This window comes from Lithobates pipiens, unplaced genomic scaffold (assembly GCF_037356315.1).
Source record: "Lithobates pipiens isolate NorthernLeopardFrog02 unplaced genomic scaffold, aLitPip1_a1.2 Scaffold_35, whole genome shotgun sequence".
Lineage (NCBI taxonomy): Eukaryota > Metazoa > Chordata > Amphibia > Anura > Ranidae > Lithobates > Lithobates pipiens.
Genome location: NW_027507811.1, coordinates 17,261,613 through 17,281,895, shown reverse-complemented (window position 1 = coordinate 17,281,895; position 20,283 = coordinate 17,261,613). Strand labels below are relative to the sequence as shown.

General features: G+C 45.5%; 1 protein-coding gene across 1 annotated transcript in view; it reads left to right on the top strand.

The window, feature by feature from the left end:
• Nucleotides 1-20,283, top strand: part of LOC143955398 (uncharacterized) — a 95,313-nt gene that overhangs the window by 27,202 nt on the left and 47,828 nt on the right. The window contains exons 6-10 of the mRNA XM_077465453.1: nt 13,505-13,593; nt 13,706-13,777; nt 13,884-14,033; nt 17,286-17,348; nt 18,148-18,289. Of these exons, the coding sequence (XP_077321579.1) occupies nt 13,505-13,593; nt 13,706-13,777; nt 13,884-14,033; nt 17,286-17,348; nt 18,148-18,289 (516 nt within the window). The remainder of the gene's footprint in view (nt 1-13,504; nt 13,594-13,705; nt 13,778-13,883; nt 14,034-17,285; nt 17,349-18,147; nt 18,290-20,283) is intronic.

The window sequence follows — 20,283 nt, the reverse complement described above, 5'->3', positions numbered from 1 at the left end:
TCTGGGAAATAACTACGCAAATAATCTGTGCAGGTAAATAATTGCAGGAGAATAGTAGAAATAATAAATGCAGCAAAACAATACTAGCAGTACACTATACCACAAGATGAAGTGAATACTACTGTGGTTGGGTTCAATTTCTTTGCCACCTGTGAAAAGGCCTTGCCTCAAACACACCGGTAAAGTAGGGAACAACACTGCAAGTAGCCAATAAAACAATACAAATACAAAAGTATTTAATACATGGGTACAGCTCACCACTGGGGCCTAACAATTCTATAATACCCCTGACTAATACTGGCCAGTGGGTAGGACTACAAAAGAGTCTTCCCAAGAGGTACACTCAACCTTCAAATGAAGGCATTTGTAATTCGTAAAAGGACATTGTGTCTTCCCTAAGTGTCCCAATCCGGTTGTGGCAACAGGAGAATGATATCCCTTTTAGATAGGATCCATCCAGCAGTACAGCCCTTAAATCTTTACAGGCAGCGGTCAGTACCCAGCAGGGTGGCAAAAAAAGCATCCCTTCAACTGACCTCCATCAATGATTCACCAGTCCTATGAAAACCTGTACTGGGGCCCAGATGGAGGCAGATGAAGGTTAGATCACAGTGCTGCTGGTAGATTTCCCTCTGAATCCTTCCCCTCCCATGGGGCTTCTCTGCAACAAGTCAACTGACCTCCGTCAATGGTTCATCTGTCCAATGAAAACCTTTACCGTGGCCCAGATGGAGGCAGGTGAAAGTTAGGCTACAGTGCTGCTGGTAGATTTCCTCCCGATTCCTTCCTCTCCTGTGAGTCTTCTCTACAAGAAGTCAACTCTGTCAATGTTCATCCTGTCCTCTGAAAACCCTAAGCCCTTGTACACACGGTCGGAGATTCCGACAACCAAATCCGTTGGAGTTACTCCGATGCAGGGGCGTAACTATAGGGGGTGCAGCAGTCGCGACCGCAACCGGGCCCTGTGATGCAGGGGGCCCATGCAGCCCCCTCTACATATGGTCAGCAGCAGCATAGGCATCTAGGGGTACCAGTGCACCATGCACACGGGTGGCTGGAGGAGGAGGGTGACTAGCAGAGCTCCATGCTCGACTATCGCACTGGCTGCTCTTTAGTTGTGCATTCCCCGCATGACCTGTGTCCTCGGCCGGGTCTCCCCAGCCAGAGTACCGCCCCCCCCCGAGTCCGGCCCACTCTGCACTGCATACTTCTCCTGGGTAAACAAACTTTAAGCACACAGATGCAGTGCAGCCCTATGAGAGCCGGCTTGCTGGAGGACACTGCAGGCTTGTCTGCCAGCCCCCCTCCTCCCCCGTCATACACAGATGATGAAAGGTCTTTCTGGGAGATATGCTGATCGCCCACCCAGCACACTGGGTGGAGCCCAGGCCAACATGGATGAGTGCGCGGCCTACAGCTTGGTCATGATGAGTGAGAGGACCCCATCCCCCACACACCATTACATACCCCCTCCATCTCCCCCTGGGGACAGGGACCCCTTCTCACGTGGGAACAGGGACCCCCGACCTCCCCTGGGGACAGGGACTTCATCTGCCCTGGAGAAAAGGACCACGTCTCTTCTGGGGTCGGGGACCCCATCCTGCCTAGGGACAGTCCCCCGATGGGGCACCTAAAAATAAAATAATTAAATAATTTTAAAAAACTACTGATACCAGTGGTGGAACTACAGGGCTCACAAAGGTCATACCTGTGACCACGCCCTGGAGTTCCACCGCCAGTCTCGGAGGGAAGGGCCCTGGCTGAGGTTCAGGAGGGGGCCTTCATGGTTTCTTGCATCAGGGCCCTGAAGGTTCTAGTTACGCCACTGCTCCGACGGATTAATTCCGGAAGAGGTCCGGAAGTGATGTTGCATACACATGGTCGGACTATGTTGTCGGAAAATCTGATTGTACATAACGTGATGACGTTATTTCGTTACAACGGGATTACGTTCAGGCTAGTAGCCAATAGCTTTGGTCTAGGAATTTGATCTGAGCATGCATGGCACCTTGTCCGTCGGAGTAGGCTACACATGATCGGAGTATGTCCGATCGGAGCATTTTGTCGGAAAATATTTCCGGTAAATTGGAAAAGTTGGTCCGACGGATATTCCGGCGGAAACAGTCCGATGCAAACCCCTCACAGTCGGAATATCTGACAAAACGCTCCGATAGGAAACATTCCGACTGAATCTCCGACCGTGTGTAAAAGGGCTTACTGTGGCCCAGATGGCGGTAGATGAAGGTTAGGTCTCAATGCTATTGGCAGAGTTTCTCCTGAGTCTTTCCTCTGCCATGTGTTTTCTCCACAAAAAGTCAACTGACCTCTGTCTATGGTCCATCTACCCTATGGAAATCTTTACTGCGGTCCAAATGGAGGCAGATGAAAGTTAGGTTATAGTGCTGCTGGTAGATTTCCTTCTGAATCCCTCCTCTCCTGTGGGTCTCCTCTGCAGGAAGTCAACTGACCTCTGTCAATGGTCCACCTGCCCCCCGTAGACCTTTACTAGGGCACAGATGGAAGCAGATGAAGGTTAGGCTACAGTGCTGCGGGCAAATTTCCTCCTGAATCCTTCCTCTCCTATGTGTCTTTTCCTCAAAAAACCAACTGACCTCTGTCAATGGTTCACCTGTCTTATGAAAATCTCACTGTGGCCCAGATGGAGGCAGATGAAAGTTAGGCTATAGTTCTGCTGGTAGATTTCTTGCTGAATCATTCCTTTCCCATGGGTCTTCTCTGCAAGTCAACTGACGTTTGTCAATGGTCCACCTGTACTCCGAAAACCTTTACTGGGGCTCAATTAGAGGCAGATGAAGGAAGGCTACATTACTGCTGGTAGATTTCCTTTTGAATCCCTCCTCTCCCATGGGTCTCCTCTGCCGGAAGTCAGCTGACCTCCCATGGGTCTTCTCTACGAGTCAACTGACGTTTGTCAATGGTCAATCTGTCCTCTGAAAACCTTTACTGTGGCCCAGATGGAAGCAATGGAAGGTTAGGCCACAGTGCTGCTGGGTAATTCCTCTTCAATCTTTCCTCTCCCATGGGTCTTCTCTACAACAAGTCTTACACAGGGAGACCATGTGGAATTGAGTGACCTGTACTATCACTTTCCCTGGTGTCTAGTGGGTCACCCCTCAGCAATATATTTACATGCTGCCCATTCCTCCCCTTGCATGCCTTTGTCCTTCCATCGCTGGAGGAGGGGGCTAAAAGCTCACTTGATGCCCTCATGGCCTGTCACCTGTCCATCATCGGTGAGGAACAAACCAGCAGTGCCATGGCCTATCCTGATGATGCCCAGATTTAGACATGTGCATTTCGTTTCGTTCCGATTCGAAATTCGATTGAATTTTCATTATTCGGACATTCGGATGCATCCGAATTACCGAATTACAATGCTAACGAATTCAACCGAATTCGGCCGAAATTCGACTCAACACCGGATTCAAAATGATTTCAACATCATTCGACATCATTTCAACCGCATTCGAAAATATTTTGTGACCCGAATTTAGGGCCATGTATCTCGGGGTCACTTGGTGCTAGAAACTCCAAATTAGTACTATTGTGTTTGCATACCAAATTTGGAGTTTCTAGCACCAAGTGATCCCGAGATACGTGGCCCCAAATTCAGGTCTCAAAATGTCAAGCACTTTTCTGCAGCAGAGAATGACATTTTGCGACCCGATTTTGGGGCCACATATCTCGGGGTCACTTATAGCTAGAAACCCCAAATTTGGTATGCAAGCACAATAGTACTAGCACTACAACATATCCAATTATTATCCAATTAATATTTGGAGTTTCTAGCATCAAGTGACCCCAAGATACATGGCCCTAAAGTCGGGTCACAAAATATTTTCGAATGCGGTTGAAATAATGTCGAATCATGTTGAAATCATTTCGAATGCGGTTGTAATCATTTCGAATCATGTTGAAATCATTTCGAATCCGGTAGAAATATTTTCGAATTTGGTTGAAATATTTTCGAAATGTGGCCGATTTTTCGAATTCGGTAGAAAACTAAACGAAATCCGAAAACTAATTTAAGGAAGTTAACGAATATAACTAAACGAAATTAATGAATTAACGAATTAAAACAAAACGAAACTAAACAAATTTTTTCCTTTTGCACATGTCTACCCAGATTGTGCAGCTCCCATGATTTAAAGGGGCCACTGAACGGGGCTACACGAATATAGGATTTCTTTATTTTTCTTCCAAGGAGCAATTATAACCATTAAGGTTAGGCTGAGAAGGGACCAAAATAATCCAAAAGTTCTTCATTCGAATCAGTTCATAGCCCAGCATAGCTTTCCTACAACAAAAGGTATTGACGTGTCTAATTCCATTCCATTCTGATCCCAAAAAAATAAGAGAAAATGTAATTATTATTTATGGGCAGTGGGCGGAGTCATGCAAATCAAACCTTTACACCCCGATGGCCACCCAGAACTGTAGTTGAATTGTGTGACTGTAGCCTAATGTTACAGAGTTATTTATTCCAATCCGCATACAGCTATCTCAGGCTTCTTGGCCATCAGTAAAGTGAAACCCCCAAAAACATTATACATTTTTTTCTGAAAGCAGGGACCCTGTAGAATAAAACGCTGGTATGTTCTATAATCGGATGTCACATAATATGCGTGCAATAGCTTACCAAATCCATATGTTCAGTAAAGAGTGCCCCCATAAAATATGAGGTTGCACCAAGATACTAGACAGCCGAACATGTCAAGCCTTAAAATTGCATCCTGGTGAGATGGCCACAAACTTTGGTATGCTCAATTTTTCATAGGCGATGCTTTAAAAGCCTTTACAGGTCATCCACTTAGATTTAACCATAAATAATGGCCCTAGAATTAGTGCTTTCACCTCCGTGTGTGAGGTGATACCTAACAGGTATAGGCACAATTGATGTTAGGTTTAATGTTGCCACCTCATCCCTTTAAAATTGAACATACATTAATTACACAGTTTCTGTGGCTGATTAACCAGTTCCCAACCAGCACACGCCGATGTACGTCGGCAAAATGGCACGGGCAGGCATATTGGCGTACAGGTACGTCCAGTTTTTAATGCCGCCCTGCCATCGCGAGCACACCGCCGGCAGCGCACTCACATGCCGGTTGGGACCCCCGTGAGTCCGGTCGCGGGTCCCGCGGACTCGATCGCCGCAGGCATACCCGCGATTGCCTCACGGGGCGGCTGAACGAGGAGATGTCGTTGTAAACAGCATCTCCCCGTTCTGCCTAGCAACAAGTGACACTGACTTCTGCTCCATGTGATTGGAGCAGAGATCAGCGTTCACTAAAACAAGGCCCAGCCCCCCACAGTTAGTAACACACCCCTAGGAACACTTAACCCCTACACTGCCACCCACTGGGTAACCCCTTCACTGCCAGTGTCATTTACACAGGAATCACTGCATTTATATAGCACTGATTGCTGTATAAATGACAATGGTCCCAAAAATGTGTCAAAAATGTCCAATGTATCCGCCATAATGTCGCAGTCACAATAAAAATCGCTGATCGCCGCCATTACTAGTAAAAAAATATATATATATATTAATAAAAATGCCATAAAACTATCCCCTATTTTGTAAACGCTATAACTTTTGAGCAAACCAATCAATAATCGCTTATTGCGATTTTTTTTACCAAAAATATGTAGAAGAATACATATCGGCCTAAACTGAGGGAAAAAATGTTTTTTTATATATATTTTTGGGGGATATTTATTATAACAAAAAGTAAAAAATAATGCGTTTTTTTCAAAATTGCTATAAAACTATTCCCCATTTTGTAAACGTTATAAATTTTGCCCAAACCAATCAATAATTGCTAATTGCAATTTTTTTTACCAAAAATATGTAGAAGAATACGTATCGGCCTAAACTGAGGAAAAAATTTTTTTTTCATATATTTTTTGGCCATTTTATAGCAAAAAGTAAAAAATATTACACTTTTTTTCAAAATTGTCGCTCTATTTTTGTTTATAGCGCAAAAAATAAAAACCGCAGGAGGTGATCAAATACCACCAAAAGAAAGCTCTATTTGTGGGGGAAAAAAAAGACGTTAATTTTGTTTGGGAGCCACATCAGCACGACCGCGCAATTGTCAGTTAAAGCGACGCAGTGCCGAATCGCAAAAAGTGGTCTGGTCTTAAGCCAGCAAAATGGTCCGGTCTGAAAGTGGTTAAGGTGATAATTAAACTCACTCGGTGCCTTAGGGCCGGTTCACACAGCGAGGCGCGGCGAGGCGTCTCCGACTTGCCTCGCCGCGACCTGCGGGGACCTCAGCGGCGACTTGCAGAGGACTTCTGTATAGAAGTCAATGCAAGTCGCCCCCGAAGTCGCCCAGAAGTAGTACAGGAACCTTTTTTCTGAGTCGGAGCGACTCGAGTCGCTCCTCTCAGAACGGTTCCATTGTACAGAACGGGGGCGACTTGCGGGAGCGAGGCGAGGCGAGCCGTGTCGCCTCGCATCGCCTCGCTGTGTGAACCGGCCCTTATCTGCATGAAATTAGCCTCAGAACCTGCGTAATTCATATGTGTTCGGGTTTGAAAGGGATGAGGTGGCAACTCTAGTTAGGTTCCCCCCCGATGCATATGTTTACATTTATGTGTATGTGAAGTTGGGGGCTTTCTATTTTATTTTTATTTTTTGGGGGGAGTTAAGTGCTTGAATATAATAATACTAATAATTATAGTAATATTTTAACGTACATTTTATTTGAAATAATAATGTTATTTTTATACATTATCCTTGTTTTTTATTTTAACTCGGGTATAACATATGCGAACAATTTTTTAGAATGTTCTAAAAAGCTATTTTTACAGTATTAAAAAGCAACAAAAAGGCCGACATTTTTAAATCCTCTACGAGACGGCAAGCTCACTTATTTGTCGGCGAACCGAACAAACAGGAAGTGATGTGAAGCATATACAGGAAGTGGTGTCAGGCATGTACAGGAAGTGATGTCAAGCATGTACAGGAAGTGATCAAGGACGAAGAGAGAAAGTTCCGGGTGAGAGGTGAGTCAGGAGGACGTAGAGAGGAGACGTCGTTGGAACTGGCAGCAGAGGAGGTAATAAGATATTATTTTATATTTACACCCAGTAACCCCTCCGTCATGTCCGTCCTCGTCTGACATGTTCTTTTATCCTCTGTGCTATACATACGGTGAGGGAAAAATTTTATTTGATCCCCTGCTGATTTTGTACGTAAGAAAGGTCACCAAGACAAAACCATCAACAACAACAACATAAACACCACCTTGAAAACCCGATGAGAAAATCTCCCTCCAATACAAAGAGAAAAAATAAATAACCGTTAGCCGCCACATACAATCCAGCCCTAGAAGGGATAAGAAAGATAATCAAAGATTTACAATTCATTATAACAAGAGGATGAAACTCTGAAAAAAAAACAACAACATTCCGACAACCCCCACCATTGGCTTTCAGACAACCACCCAACCTCAGACACAAACTAATCGGCAACAAACTTCACTCTGATTATGAAGTCACAAATAATGGATGCAAACCAGGGGCGGCCCATCCATTAAGAGCGCACAGGCGTCGCTCCCACCCCCCCCCCATCCATGCATCTGACCCCCTGTAGCTGGATGCAGGGATTCCAATTGAGGAGGGGGGGTTCTGGGGCACATGATTAGAGAAAGAGGCTCTAATAGGCTTCGAAATCTAGGATGCAAACCAAGCCCACCCGGGTGTGTTACAATAGCCGAGTGAATATTCATTATTGTAACACTTTTTTTCCCCCTGGCCAATCAGGAAGCCGGTCACCCGATTGGCTAAAAGGACAGGCGATCCTATTGGATGCCTAAGAGGAGGGTAGTATACGCACGGCTGAAGGAGAGGAGAGGACACGGGAGCTGATGCCCTCCACCTGCCACCTAGATGGGGTAAGTGCCGGACCAACTGACAGAGAGCAGGGGGTGTTGTTTGCCGCCCCCCCTCCCCCCCCCAAAAAAAAGAACACCAGCCGCTGCTGCTGCAAACTGTGCAACCAGATCAATCGATCTAAAAGTGTCGCGCACACAAATGGGGCCTTCAATATCACGGGATCATACAGCTGTACCTCCAGTAATGTTGTGCACCTCGTCCAATGCAAAAGATGTAGCAAAGGGAAGCTGCAAGTGAGGATGAATTTGCACAGACAGACGTACCATTGAGGAACATAAAGAAGTCCGTTTCTGCTCACCTGTGGGACATCATTTCTCATAACCCGACCACACCATAGAAGACCTCAATGCTTTAGTTCATAACCACTTAAAGTGGTTGTAAACCCTTACAAACCATTTTGACCTACAGGTAAGCCTAGATTAAGGCCTAGACTGTAGGTCCAAGAAATATCTCCTAAACCTACACGGTTTATGAGATATTTACTAAAAGACAGTCACAACTGTCTACGGCGCATGCGCTGTACACAGCGGCGCGCAGGCGCACTATAGCCATTAGCGGCATGTCGCTGCTAACGGTGATATGCCGTTAGTGGCGACTCCCGTGCGCATGCGCGGGAGTGGCGCATGCATAGTAGTCCATTATGCTTTACCTTTGCAGGGAGATAAAGAGGAAGTAAACTCATCAGGGTTTACTTCCTCTTTAAGCCCGGGCCAATTTTCAGCCAAAGGACCAGGCCCCTTTTTGCGATTCGGCACTGCGTCGCTTTAACTGACAATTGTGCTGCCGTGCAACGTGGCTCCCAAACAAAATTGGCATCTTTTTTTTTTTTTTTTTCCACAAATAGAGCTTTCTTTTGGTGGTATTTGATCACCTCTGCGGTTTTTATTTTTTGCGCTATAAACAAAAATAGAGCGACAATTTTGAAAAAAAGTGTAATATTTTTTACTTTTTGCTATAAAATGCCCAAAAAATATCAGAAAATTTTTTTTTTTCCCTCAGTTTAGGCCGATACCTATTCCTCTACAAATTTTTGGTAAAAAAAAATCGCAATTAGCAATTATTGATTGGTTTGGGCAAAATTTATAACGTTTACAAAATAGGGAATAGTTTTATAGCATTTTTATTAATATATTTTTTTTTTTTTACTAGTAAGTCAACTGCGATCAGCGATTAATTTTTTTTTTTTATTGTGACTGCTACATTACGGCAGACACGTCAGAAATTTTTGACACATTTTTGGGACCATTGTCATTTATACAGCAATCAGTGCTATTTAAATGCACTGATTCCTGCGTAAATTACACTGGCAGTGAAGGCGTTAACCACTAGGGGGCGGGGAGGGGATAAGTGTGACATGTGTGTGTTTTTTTTTTTTTTTTTTTTTTTTTTTAACTGTAGGGGGGCATGCCTTGGCATCTGACATCACTGATCGTCTCTCCCTATAACGGGGAACAGACGATCGGTGACAGGCTCACTAGGAAGCACGGGGAGAGGTTTGTTTACACAGATCTCTCCTCGTTCTTCAGCTCTGTGACCTGATCGCGGGACACCAGTGGTGATCGGGTCCGCTGGTCCCGCAGCCACGGTCACGGAGCTCAGGACCGGGTCCCCACGGCTGGGCACTTAAAGAGCAACGTACAGGTATGTGCTTGTGCCCAGCCGTGCCATTCTGCCGATGTACATGTGCAGGAGGCGGTCCTTAAGCAGTTAAAGGGAATTTTCAGAACTATCCAGGAAAGGAAAACTTTTGAACTAAGAATGATACTAACAAGGTCCCAGGCCTCCTTTGATTAAATGAGTATCTCCAGGGCCAGGGATAGCTGACATCCTTCTGTATGTAGTGGGTTGTGAGGCATGGTGGGTGCCGAGTAGTTCAAGTTATTGGGCGCCAGACACTTCTTGGATGCAAAAGAAAGTTTATTTCTCTTAGGTAGTTGCAAGATTAATTGGCAGACTCCAATAGGAGGACAGACATGCAGGAAATGGCATCCAGCAAGACGCGCACATCTGCATGTGCAAGAATGCTGTCTCCTATGGCAACCGTCTTTAACAGTTCCTAACACAGTTGTAACACTTCCTTTCACTTCTACTACAATCCCTTCTTGTAGTTCTTCATCCCACTGAGCTCCATTCACTGCCACTGAATCCCTTGAGCTCCTCCAATCTTCACAGTGGTATCTTCCTAAAGCGTCACACCCCCCCCCTTCTCTGCTGAGTCCCTAGCTTGGCACTCTAGATACCCCCTTAAGCTTCACCCCGCTGGTCTGCTCGGTCCCTGGCTTGACACACAAGACTGCTCTGCAAGCGTCACCTCCGCTGGCTGAGTCCCTGGCTTGATACGCACTGAAGTTTCCCAATTTTTCACCGTCCCTGGTTGGTGAGAATGCTGCTCCGGTACTTGCTTCAGTCACTCATTGTGGTCCCTGGAAATTAGGAGGATAGTCCCTTACTGGCGACAGCTTCCCCTCTACCTCCGACAACGACAGGTTCTCTGGCCGGCAGAACCATCACTTTTGGTAGGACTGCAAGCCGCAGTCCCAACCCTATGCTGCTCTCTTGCTTCTGGAAAGGCCCTCGGACAGCCTGGCAGCCAGATGTGCCCGGGATAAGCCCAATCTGCGGCCTAGCTGCCCGGGCAATATGGCACACGTCCACCCAGACAGCCGTCCAGGTGGCACAGATCGCCTGACTCCACCCAAATATATATGCTCTCCCAGCAGGCCAAGGGATCCAGGAAAACCCCTACCCATTGGCTGATATACCTCATATACCCATAATTTGACCTTGCGTTGCCCTTCTTGTATCCGGTACCACCAAGTACCCAGCCACCTTGTGGCAGAGAAGAGTGCAACAAGGCCAAATTTAGGGAAAAATCAATAGATCTCTACCAATCAACAAGCATAACTATTTATGGCAAGTAAATTTGTGAGGCGCAACCCTGCCTAAACTTCAGGGTGCTTCACTTCTATTCAGTGGCGCCGCTAGAGTTGGTGTCACCTGGTGGGGTAAAACATGGAGTCACCCACCTCCATGCACTGAGCAGGCTAGTGTATAATGCAGCTCTTCCCCCAGCCTGCCACAGTGGATGGAGCCGGGATGGGTTTGGGGTAGTGGATGGAGCCGGAATGGTATCAAGGGGGTGGATGGAGCTGGGATGGGGGGTGGATGGAGCCAGGATGGGATAGGGGGGGTGGATGGAGCCAGGATGGGATAGGGGGGGTGGATGGAGCCAGGATGGGATAGGGGGGGTGGATGGAGCCAGGATGGGATGGGGGGGGTGGATGGAGCCAGGATGGGATGGGGGGGGTGGATGGAGCCAGGATGGGATGGGGGGGGTGGATGGAGCCAGGATGGGATGGGGGGGGTGGATGGAGCCAGGATGGGATGGGGGGGGTGGATGGAGCCAGGATGGGATGGGGGGGGTGGATGGAGCCAGGATGGGATGGGGGGGTGGATGGAGCCAGGATGGGATGGGGGGGTGGATGGAGCCAGGATGGGATGGGGGGGTGAATGGAGCCAGGATGGGATGGGGGGGTGGATGGAGCCAAGATGGGATGGGGGGGTGGATGGAGCCGGGATGGGATCGGGGGGTGGATTGGACTGGGGGAATGGATGGAGCTGGGATGGGATATTTGATTTGGGGGGGTTAAAGGATATGTGCTTTGGGAGGGGAGAGGAACTGTGGGGGGTCAAACTTCAAATCTGCCCCCTTCTTCTAGCTCTTCTCCTCTTTAACCCAAAGCAAAGCACCCCCTAGAACCCCCTAGAACATATACTCTAACCCCCACCCCCCTCCCTAAAATCACTTCTGGCAGCACAATTGTTACCTGCCCAGGCCCCCCAGAACCCCCCCCCCCTTCCAAGACTCCTGTTATTACAGACCTCGTAGGGCAGGTATCCCTCCTCCATGCTCTTCCTCCCGGCCTGTGTACATGAACATTAGAGCCGAGGAGGAGGCAGCTATAGTCCAGTTCCTGCAGCCTCACTCCCTCCTCCCCACACATCTCGTGCAGAAGAGGGGATAGCAGAAGGGAAAGAGGGAGCCACCGCGCTCAATGTCAGTTCGGGCCTGGCGTCACCCTCTGGCGGGTGTGGGTCGCAGGAAACAATTGTGCTGCCAGAAGTAATATATCATTAAAATTTAATATATTGTTTATAGTTTTATAGATGGATAAATGGTTCTATATTTAGGATGTATCCAACTGTCCATCCAGAGCCTCTGGTTTATAGACCGGATACATCCTAAATATAGAACCATTTATCCAACTGTCCATCCAGAGCCTCTGGTTTATAGACCGGATACGTCCTAAATATAGAACCATTTATCCAACTGTCCATCCAGAGCCTCTGGTTTATAGACCGGATACATCCTAAATATAGAACCATTTATCCAACTATCCATCCAGAGCCTCTGGTTTATAGACCGGATACATCCTAAATATAGAACCATTTATCCAACTGTCCATCCAGAGCCTCTGGTTTATAGACCGGATACATCCTAAATATAGAACCATTTATCCAACTGTCCATCCAGAGCCTCTGGTTTATAGACTGGATACATCCTAAATATAGAACCATTTATCCAACTGTCCATCCAGAGCCTCTGGTTTATAGACCGGATACATCCTAAATATAGAACCATTTATCTATCCTCCATAGAGCTGTCTCGGGGTTGTTGGCTCTCATGTGAGATAATGGACACCATGTCTTCTCTGGATCAGGATATGGGGAGGAAGAAGACTGATCTACAGTACAGGTTCTAATGAAGGGAGCAGAAGGATTGAACATCCCTACAGTACATAGAATAAGGGGTGAAGCTCCTGATTTTTGTGATTTGGTGGAAGTGGTGATGCCATTCTGTACCTCCCAGTATGTTGGTGGAGGATTGTTGGCTCCCTTTGTTCCCTCACCATAACCTGACTGGTTGTCCTGTCTCTGTCATGTGACCCTGAACACCAATCACAGCACAGATGCCTCCAGACCTATTTTGGTGGAGTTGGCTGTCAGGGTGACATCAATGTGTACAGTACACGCCGTGTCCAGTGACACTAATAGGACGGGGCTCACAATATAGACATTCCCAACCACTGTGATCACAGAGCAATGTCATGTCTACAGATCCTCCATCATACATGGTCAGTACTATATAGTAAACATGTATGGGCCTCTATATAATACAGTATTTATCAGGTAATAGTACTCATTAAAGCTCACTTGGAGCCAAATGTTTGTTTTTTACTTTTAGATTTAGACTGGAAGGGTTAGAACATCTGTCAGATCCTTGTAACATACAAGGGATGTGTCTGGATGGTGACTGTATCATTGTGTGTGTCAGGTTCCTATAAGGTGTCAGGATGTCACTGTCTATTTCTCCATGGAGGAGTGGGAGTATTTAGAAGGACACAAGGATCTCTACAAGGACGTCATGATGGACAATCAGCCGCCCCTCACATCACCGGGTAAGAGGAGACTTTATTGTAAAGGAGAGAGCAGTACGGAGGCTCCACCTAGATCCCCCATCATCTGATAAACACATAGAAACAATGTATTCAGTCAGTGTGTGTGTTTCCTACAGATGGATCCAGTAATGGGAACCCACCAGAGAGATGTCCCCGTCCTCTGTATTCCACACAGGAAGGTCACACCATCCCCCACCATCATCAGGTAGGTGGGACTGAGCAATTACAACATAAAAGTATTCTAAGCTATGAGATGATATTTTTCTTTTAAATCTCTTGCACTATTTATATATTGTTCTGTCATCTTTGGGGTTTAGGGTGAGAGATTTCCCCCTTTGTGTTCCTGGGATTCCATACAGGAAGGTCACACCATCCCTCACCATCATCAGGTAGGTGAGACCAGAGAATGTAGACCTAAAAATGTATTTTTAACTATGAGAGGACGTTCTTTTATATGTTTTTTTATAAATGTATTCTGTCATCTTTGGGGTTTAGGGTGAAGAACTGAAAGACATCAAAGTTGAGCTTAAAGAGGAAGAAGAAGAGATGCTGGTGAGTGGAGATCAGCAGTCTATGGAGGAGGGTTGTCCTCTCTATTCCTGGGATTTCACAAAGGAAAATCCCAACACCTCTCACCATTGGCAGGTAGACGGGACTGAGTATAAAAAGGATTTTTGACTTTCCTTGAAGTACATTACAGGACTTGGATCTTAGTTTTAGGCCATGGGTTTTGAAGCTACCTTAAGATGATTGGGCAATGTCAAGCAAAGATGTAAGGACATCCCTAGCATAACCCCTGTCCTAGCAAGCCTCCATTTCATAACAAGCTGTAATGTAATCGACAGTAAAGGTAAGTCCTGAGTACATAACAGGACACAGGATCTCAGTCTTAGACCATGGAATTTCTAAAAGCAGGGGGTGGGCAACATGGAAAAAAAAAATTGACAGGCCCGTGTAATATTGGGTCAAAAGAGGGTTTTTATAAAAGTCAGGAAGCAGCTTAAATCGCCTTATTCCCAACATTAAAATGAAACAAGAACTAAACATCCACCAGGTAAAACTTAACAAAAGACAGCAGCCTTGCAGATCTGGGATGCAGATGACCGGTGCTGAAAAGCCCATGAAGCACTAACAGATTCAGTAGAGTGGGCCTTTACAGGGAATGGTAGAACCATATCCTTTAGACTATAGGCTTGAATGGTGACTGGTCCAATCCACCTGGCAATAGTGGAACGAGAGGCAGAAAGCCCATGAAGCACTAACAGATTCGGTAGAGTGTGCATTTGCAGGGAGGGGTGAAACCATATCTCTAAGCCCTTGTACACACGATCGGAGATTCAGACGGAATGTGTCCGATCGGAGCGTTTTGTCGGATATTTCGACTGTGTGTGGTATGCATCGGACTGTTTCCGTCGGAATATCCGTCGGACCAAATTTTCCAACTTGCCGGAAATATTTTCCAACAAAATGCTCCGATCGGACATACTCCGATCATGTGTAGAGAATTCCGATTGGACAAAGTGCCACACATGCTCAGATCAAATTCCTACATCAAAGTTATTGGTTACTAGCCTGAACGTAGTTCCTTTGTAACGAAATAACGTCATCACGTTCTGAACGATCGGATTTTCCGACAACTTCGTCCGACCGTGTGTATGCAACAGTTTCGGACAAGATCCGACGGATTTGGTTGTCGGAATCTCCGACCGTGTGTACAAGGGCTTAGACTATAGGCTGCAATAATGAATGATCTAATCCACCTGGCAATAGTGGAGCCAAAGGCAGGAAATCCCCTACGGTGACCATCAGGAATGACAAAGGGAGAATCCGGTTGTACCACCTCCAGACAGTAGAGAAAAATCTCCATTAAATGTTTTGGAGCAAGACAAAAGGTAGGAAGGAAAATGTACTGGTACTGGAAAGGAGGGAACAATGTTGGTGTCAGGACCTGGATGAATTAGCGGCAGCACGTTGCTTCCCAGAAAGTAAATTTGTAACTCCGTTGTCCTCCAGCAGGTGTCTCGCAGCAGATCCCAGTAATCGGCTCCACCTGGTTCTGGCTGCTGGGAGGGTATTTAGTCCCTCGTCTGCTGTTACACCTTGCTCCAGTGTTTTGCTTGCTGACAGCTCTTTGACCGTACTCAAACCGTACTGCTTGACTTGTACTCATGCCCTGAAACCGGCTGCCTTGTTCCCATTTCTTTTCATTTCAAAACCCACTTTTTGTCCCCCTTTCTTATATGTTCCCTGCACCTCCAGTTTTACCCTGCTTCCCTGTGTTCCTCATTTTTACAAGGGGTCTTCAAAAGGTTTCTACACTTTTTTAGATCTAACAGAGTTAAAAAAAAACATTTTATTATGTTATACTGTTTTAGGTCATTAAGTTAGGTATTTTGTCACTGGAGTCTTGGTCAGCTTACCGTATTTATCGGCGTATAACACGAGCCGGCGTATAACACGCACCCCAAGTTTAGGAGGGAATTTTAAGGAAAAAAACTTTTAGGAGGGAAATTTAAGGAAAAAAAAACTTACATTTAAATGCCCATCAATACAGCCATATCAGTGTCATTTGCAGCCTTGTCATGCAGCCTTGTCCATCATTGCAGTCTTGTAATGCAACCTTGTGCATCGTTGTCCCCTTGTCAGTGTTAATTTCAGATTTTATTTTTAAAAATGGCGCCGCCGAGATGTCCTGTGTATCTTGGCGGCGCCCGGTAGTTCTCGGTCGCTTTCGGCCATTCTCGTCAGCTTTCAGCCGCTCTCGGCCGTTTTCGGCCGCCGAGAAGGGCCGAAGGCGGCTGAAAGCCGCCCAGAGGCTCAAAAATCGCGGAGGATCGGCATATAACACGCACCCTCAATTTTTTTATTTTTTTTCCCCTGCTTTTAAAGCGGAGGTCCACCCTAAAGTGGAGCTTCCGCTCATTGGAACCCTCCCCCCCCCCCCCCCCTCCGGCGCCACAATTGGCACCTTTCCGGGGGGAGGGGGGTGCAGGTACCTGTACAGTACAGGTATCTGAACCCACTTTCGGCATAGATATCTGCTGGGAAACACACGGATCCCAGAGACAGCGGGGACCATCCTTATTGCTCAGCGCGACTCGCGCATGTGCAGTAGGGAACCGGGAAATGAAGCCGCAAGGCTCCACTTCCTGATTCCCATAGCCAAGATGGCGACGGCAGCACCCGAGAGACGATCGAGAGATCGGCTTCAGGTGCAGACATCGCGGGCGCGCTGGGCGGGTAAGTGTCATTATTTTAAAAGTCAGCAGCTGCAGTATTTGTAGCTGCTGGCTTTAAAAAAAAAAAATGGCGGACTCCCGCTTTAAGGGGAAAAAAGTGCGTGTTATACACCGATAAATATGGTATATCTTTTTTGCTGGTGAGTAGCTACGCAGATTTGGCCATTCTTGCTGCCGATTCCTGACACTTGGTGAGAAAGGAGGTCCTAGATGTCAACCAACTTTATCCCTGTGTAACACTAGGATGGGCTCTTTACAGGGTGACTCCAGGAGCTCAGACCCACCTTGCAGAGGTAAATGAAATGATAAACCAACCTTGTGAGAGAGAGTAGACAGGGGAACGTGCCTGATAGGTTCAAATTTACGGTTTCTGAAGGACGTACAAGCCCATGCTGAGATTCCACAATGTCATGGGGGCAGTTTACAAGGGGAGAAATGTGTACAACAACCTGGACAAAGGCTTTCGCCAAGGAGCGAGAGGCCAGTCATCTGTGGAAAAGAATGGCCAGGGCCAAGATTAGCCCCTTAATGTTACACAGAGCCAAATGGTTCTCCAGGTCGGATTTGAGGAAAAATAGGATTTGTCTTACAGAGTACCTACTTCAATGTAATATCTTGTTTAGTTTTTAAAATGTATTCTGTCATCTTTGGGCTTTAGAGTGAAGAACTGAAAGACATCAAAGTTGAGGTAAAAGATGAAGAAGAAGAAGAAGAGATGTTGGTGAGTGGAGATCAGCAGTCTGTGGAGGAGGGTTGTCCTCTGTATTCCCGGGATTCCATCCAGGAACATCACAACTATGCACTCCATTTATAGAAAGTGCCGAATCGCAAAAAGTGCTCTGGTCTTTGGCCAGCACAATGGTCCAGGGCTTAAGTGGTTAAAGGAGACATTCATAAGAAAATTGTAAAAAATTCTTAGAAAACTCCCCTTACCTTTCCCGCCGCAGGGTTTTCTGTGGTAAACCAACAGACCCAATCTTCACCCGTCACGGTGGGTTCTGTTAAACCTTCAGGAACTGGGGATCCTGGAGGAAACCCACAATCCTGGAACTGTAATAGCGCCACCGCCAGTAAAACTTTATGGCCTTACTACCAAAAAGTACTGGATCCCGGGGGTCCAGCTCTCTAAAGAGAAGCATTACAGACAAAACCTAGTTTCTTCGGATATGAGGCCCGGGTACCATTCAATTCAGCCAAGAAGACACTTTGAATTGATCCGGTCTGCATGGCTAGCCCCAGCAAGGATTGCTCCAGTGGAGCTCAGCACAGCCTCATCAGGTAGATGAGGCTGGACAAAAATAAGTCTTTAAAATAATTCTATAAGATACGATTATCATGTAATCTCTTATTGGCAGTACTGATTCTAGATGCTATACCTTATCAACGTCGGGGGTTTAGGGTGAAGAACCGAAAGACATCAGACTGAGCATGAAGACCTAAAATGTCTTCTAAATTATGAGACAACATTTATTGTTTGTAAGTTCCTTCTTACTATAAATTCTATCATCCTTGGGGTTTAGGGTGAAGAACATAAAGTCATCAAAGTTGAGGTAAAAGAAGAAGAAGAAGAGAGGTTGGTGAGTGGAGATCAGCAGTCTATGGAGGAGGGGGAGATGATTATGGGAAGTAAACAGGAGGAAACTTCTCTACATATGTACACAAGTAAGTAATAAGCTCCAAAAGCAGAAACCGTTCACAATTAAATTTTACTTCTATAAATGTGTATTTAAATATAACATTTGTCCATCCAGTTCACCTAAAAACAGGTAAGAAAAAAAAAATACAAGAGGCAATTGATCCAGAGGAAAGCAGAAACCCAAAAGTCCTGGATCAACATTCTACAATCGTTTTTGGTACAGATCGTAGTAGCGTCTTATCGTTTTGTTTTTTTTGTAATTTTAAACCCTTCCAGTCATTTAGAACACGTTCCTGTGCAATACTGTTCCTCATTTTATTGCTGTTACAGCAGAGAACCCTTTCTATAAAAACATTTTTTTACCTCTAACTACATAAAATGTATGGTGTCCTTGTTCAAGAAACATCCTTCAATACGGGAACGTTTTGGAAACGTTGCCTGCTGATAGTAAAAAAAAGGTCATCGATGTACCTAAATTATATGAATAATGGTGTGCTAATTTCAACATATAATTTAAAAAAAAAAAAAAAAAAAAAAAAAAAAAATCTCAATAATAAACCCAAAAAGATAAATCAATTTCTCACCAAGCATCTGTGAGAAACTACAGATATAACAAGTACTTATAATATATGTGAAAAAATCAATAAACCATATGATAAAGTCCATTTAAAAAAAGGGGGGGAAAAAAGGAAAAAATAAAGCTACAATCACTCCAGTGAAGATGAATAGAATTTACACCAAAGCGTGCCACTTAAGTTATCAAATAAGTGATTTACAAACCACCACCCCCACCTTTTGGGTGCAATGCCTACTCGCCTCCTCACCGTTGCTTCCTAGTATAAGAGACACCAGAAGAAGTCGCCGGATCCTCCCGACGCGTTGCGTCACCGGTCACGTGAATTTTTCAGGGGTATGGCAAAATTTTCCATTTAACAATGATGCGATAACACTACTTAGCAAACCACTGTTAACCAGAGACCTATCTTACATCCCATCATGGCATTTATATACAGGTCTAGGCTACACAAATTAATAAGCCTGGTATTTCTTGGGAGGCCCATATGGAGTAAACACTTTTTGGCCAGAGTACCTGCTTAGTCGTTAATAATGGGGGAACTACCCAAACCTGGATATGGAACAGCTTGTTGGTCAGCTGTCCAAATACATTTGAAAAGGAGGGTCGGGTCCTACATAAATAGGTTGGGTAAATGGTTTAGGAATTATCAATCTTGGATATAAATACCCTCTTGAATTCCTTTTACATTAGACAAGAAGCTTAGATTGGGTAAACCTTTTCTCAGAGGGTCTGGAAATGTCAAAGAACTTCTATTCAGCCTCTGAACTTGCTGTTAACAATTCTGAAATAACGTTACGTTAACGTTATGTGTCGCCTTTTAGTGATGATAGGCCCCCTATACCTAGTAAGTTGACCATTACTCCTGTACACCATAAGTAAGGTCCATCAATGTTGTCCCATTTCCAAGAAATTAGGTGGAAGAAGGTTCATCTCTAATGTTCTGTTTCCAAGAAATAAGGTTGAGGAAGGTCCATCTCTAAGGTTCTGTTACCAGGAAATGAGGTGGAGGAAGGTCCATCTCTAATGTTCTGTTTCCAAGAAATAAGGTTGAGGAAGGTCCATCTCTAAGGTTCTGTTTCCAAGAAATGAGGTGAAGGAAGGTCATCTCTAATGTTCTGTTTCCAAGAAATAAGGTTGAGGAAGGTCCATCTCTAATGTTCTGTTTCCAAGAAATTAGGTGGCGGAAGGTCCATCTCTAATGTTCTGTTTCCAGGAAATTAGGTGGAGATGCACTATATTACCAAAAGTATTGGGAAACCTGCCTTTACACGCATGTGAACTTTAATGCCATCCCAGTCTTGGTCCGTAGGGTTCAAAATTGCGTTGGCCCACCCATTGCAGCTATAACAGCTTCAACTCTTCTGGGAAAGCCGTCCACAAGGTTTAGGAGTGTCTATGGGAATGTTTGACCATTCTTCCAGAAGAGCATTTGTGAGGTCAGAC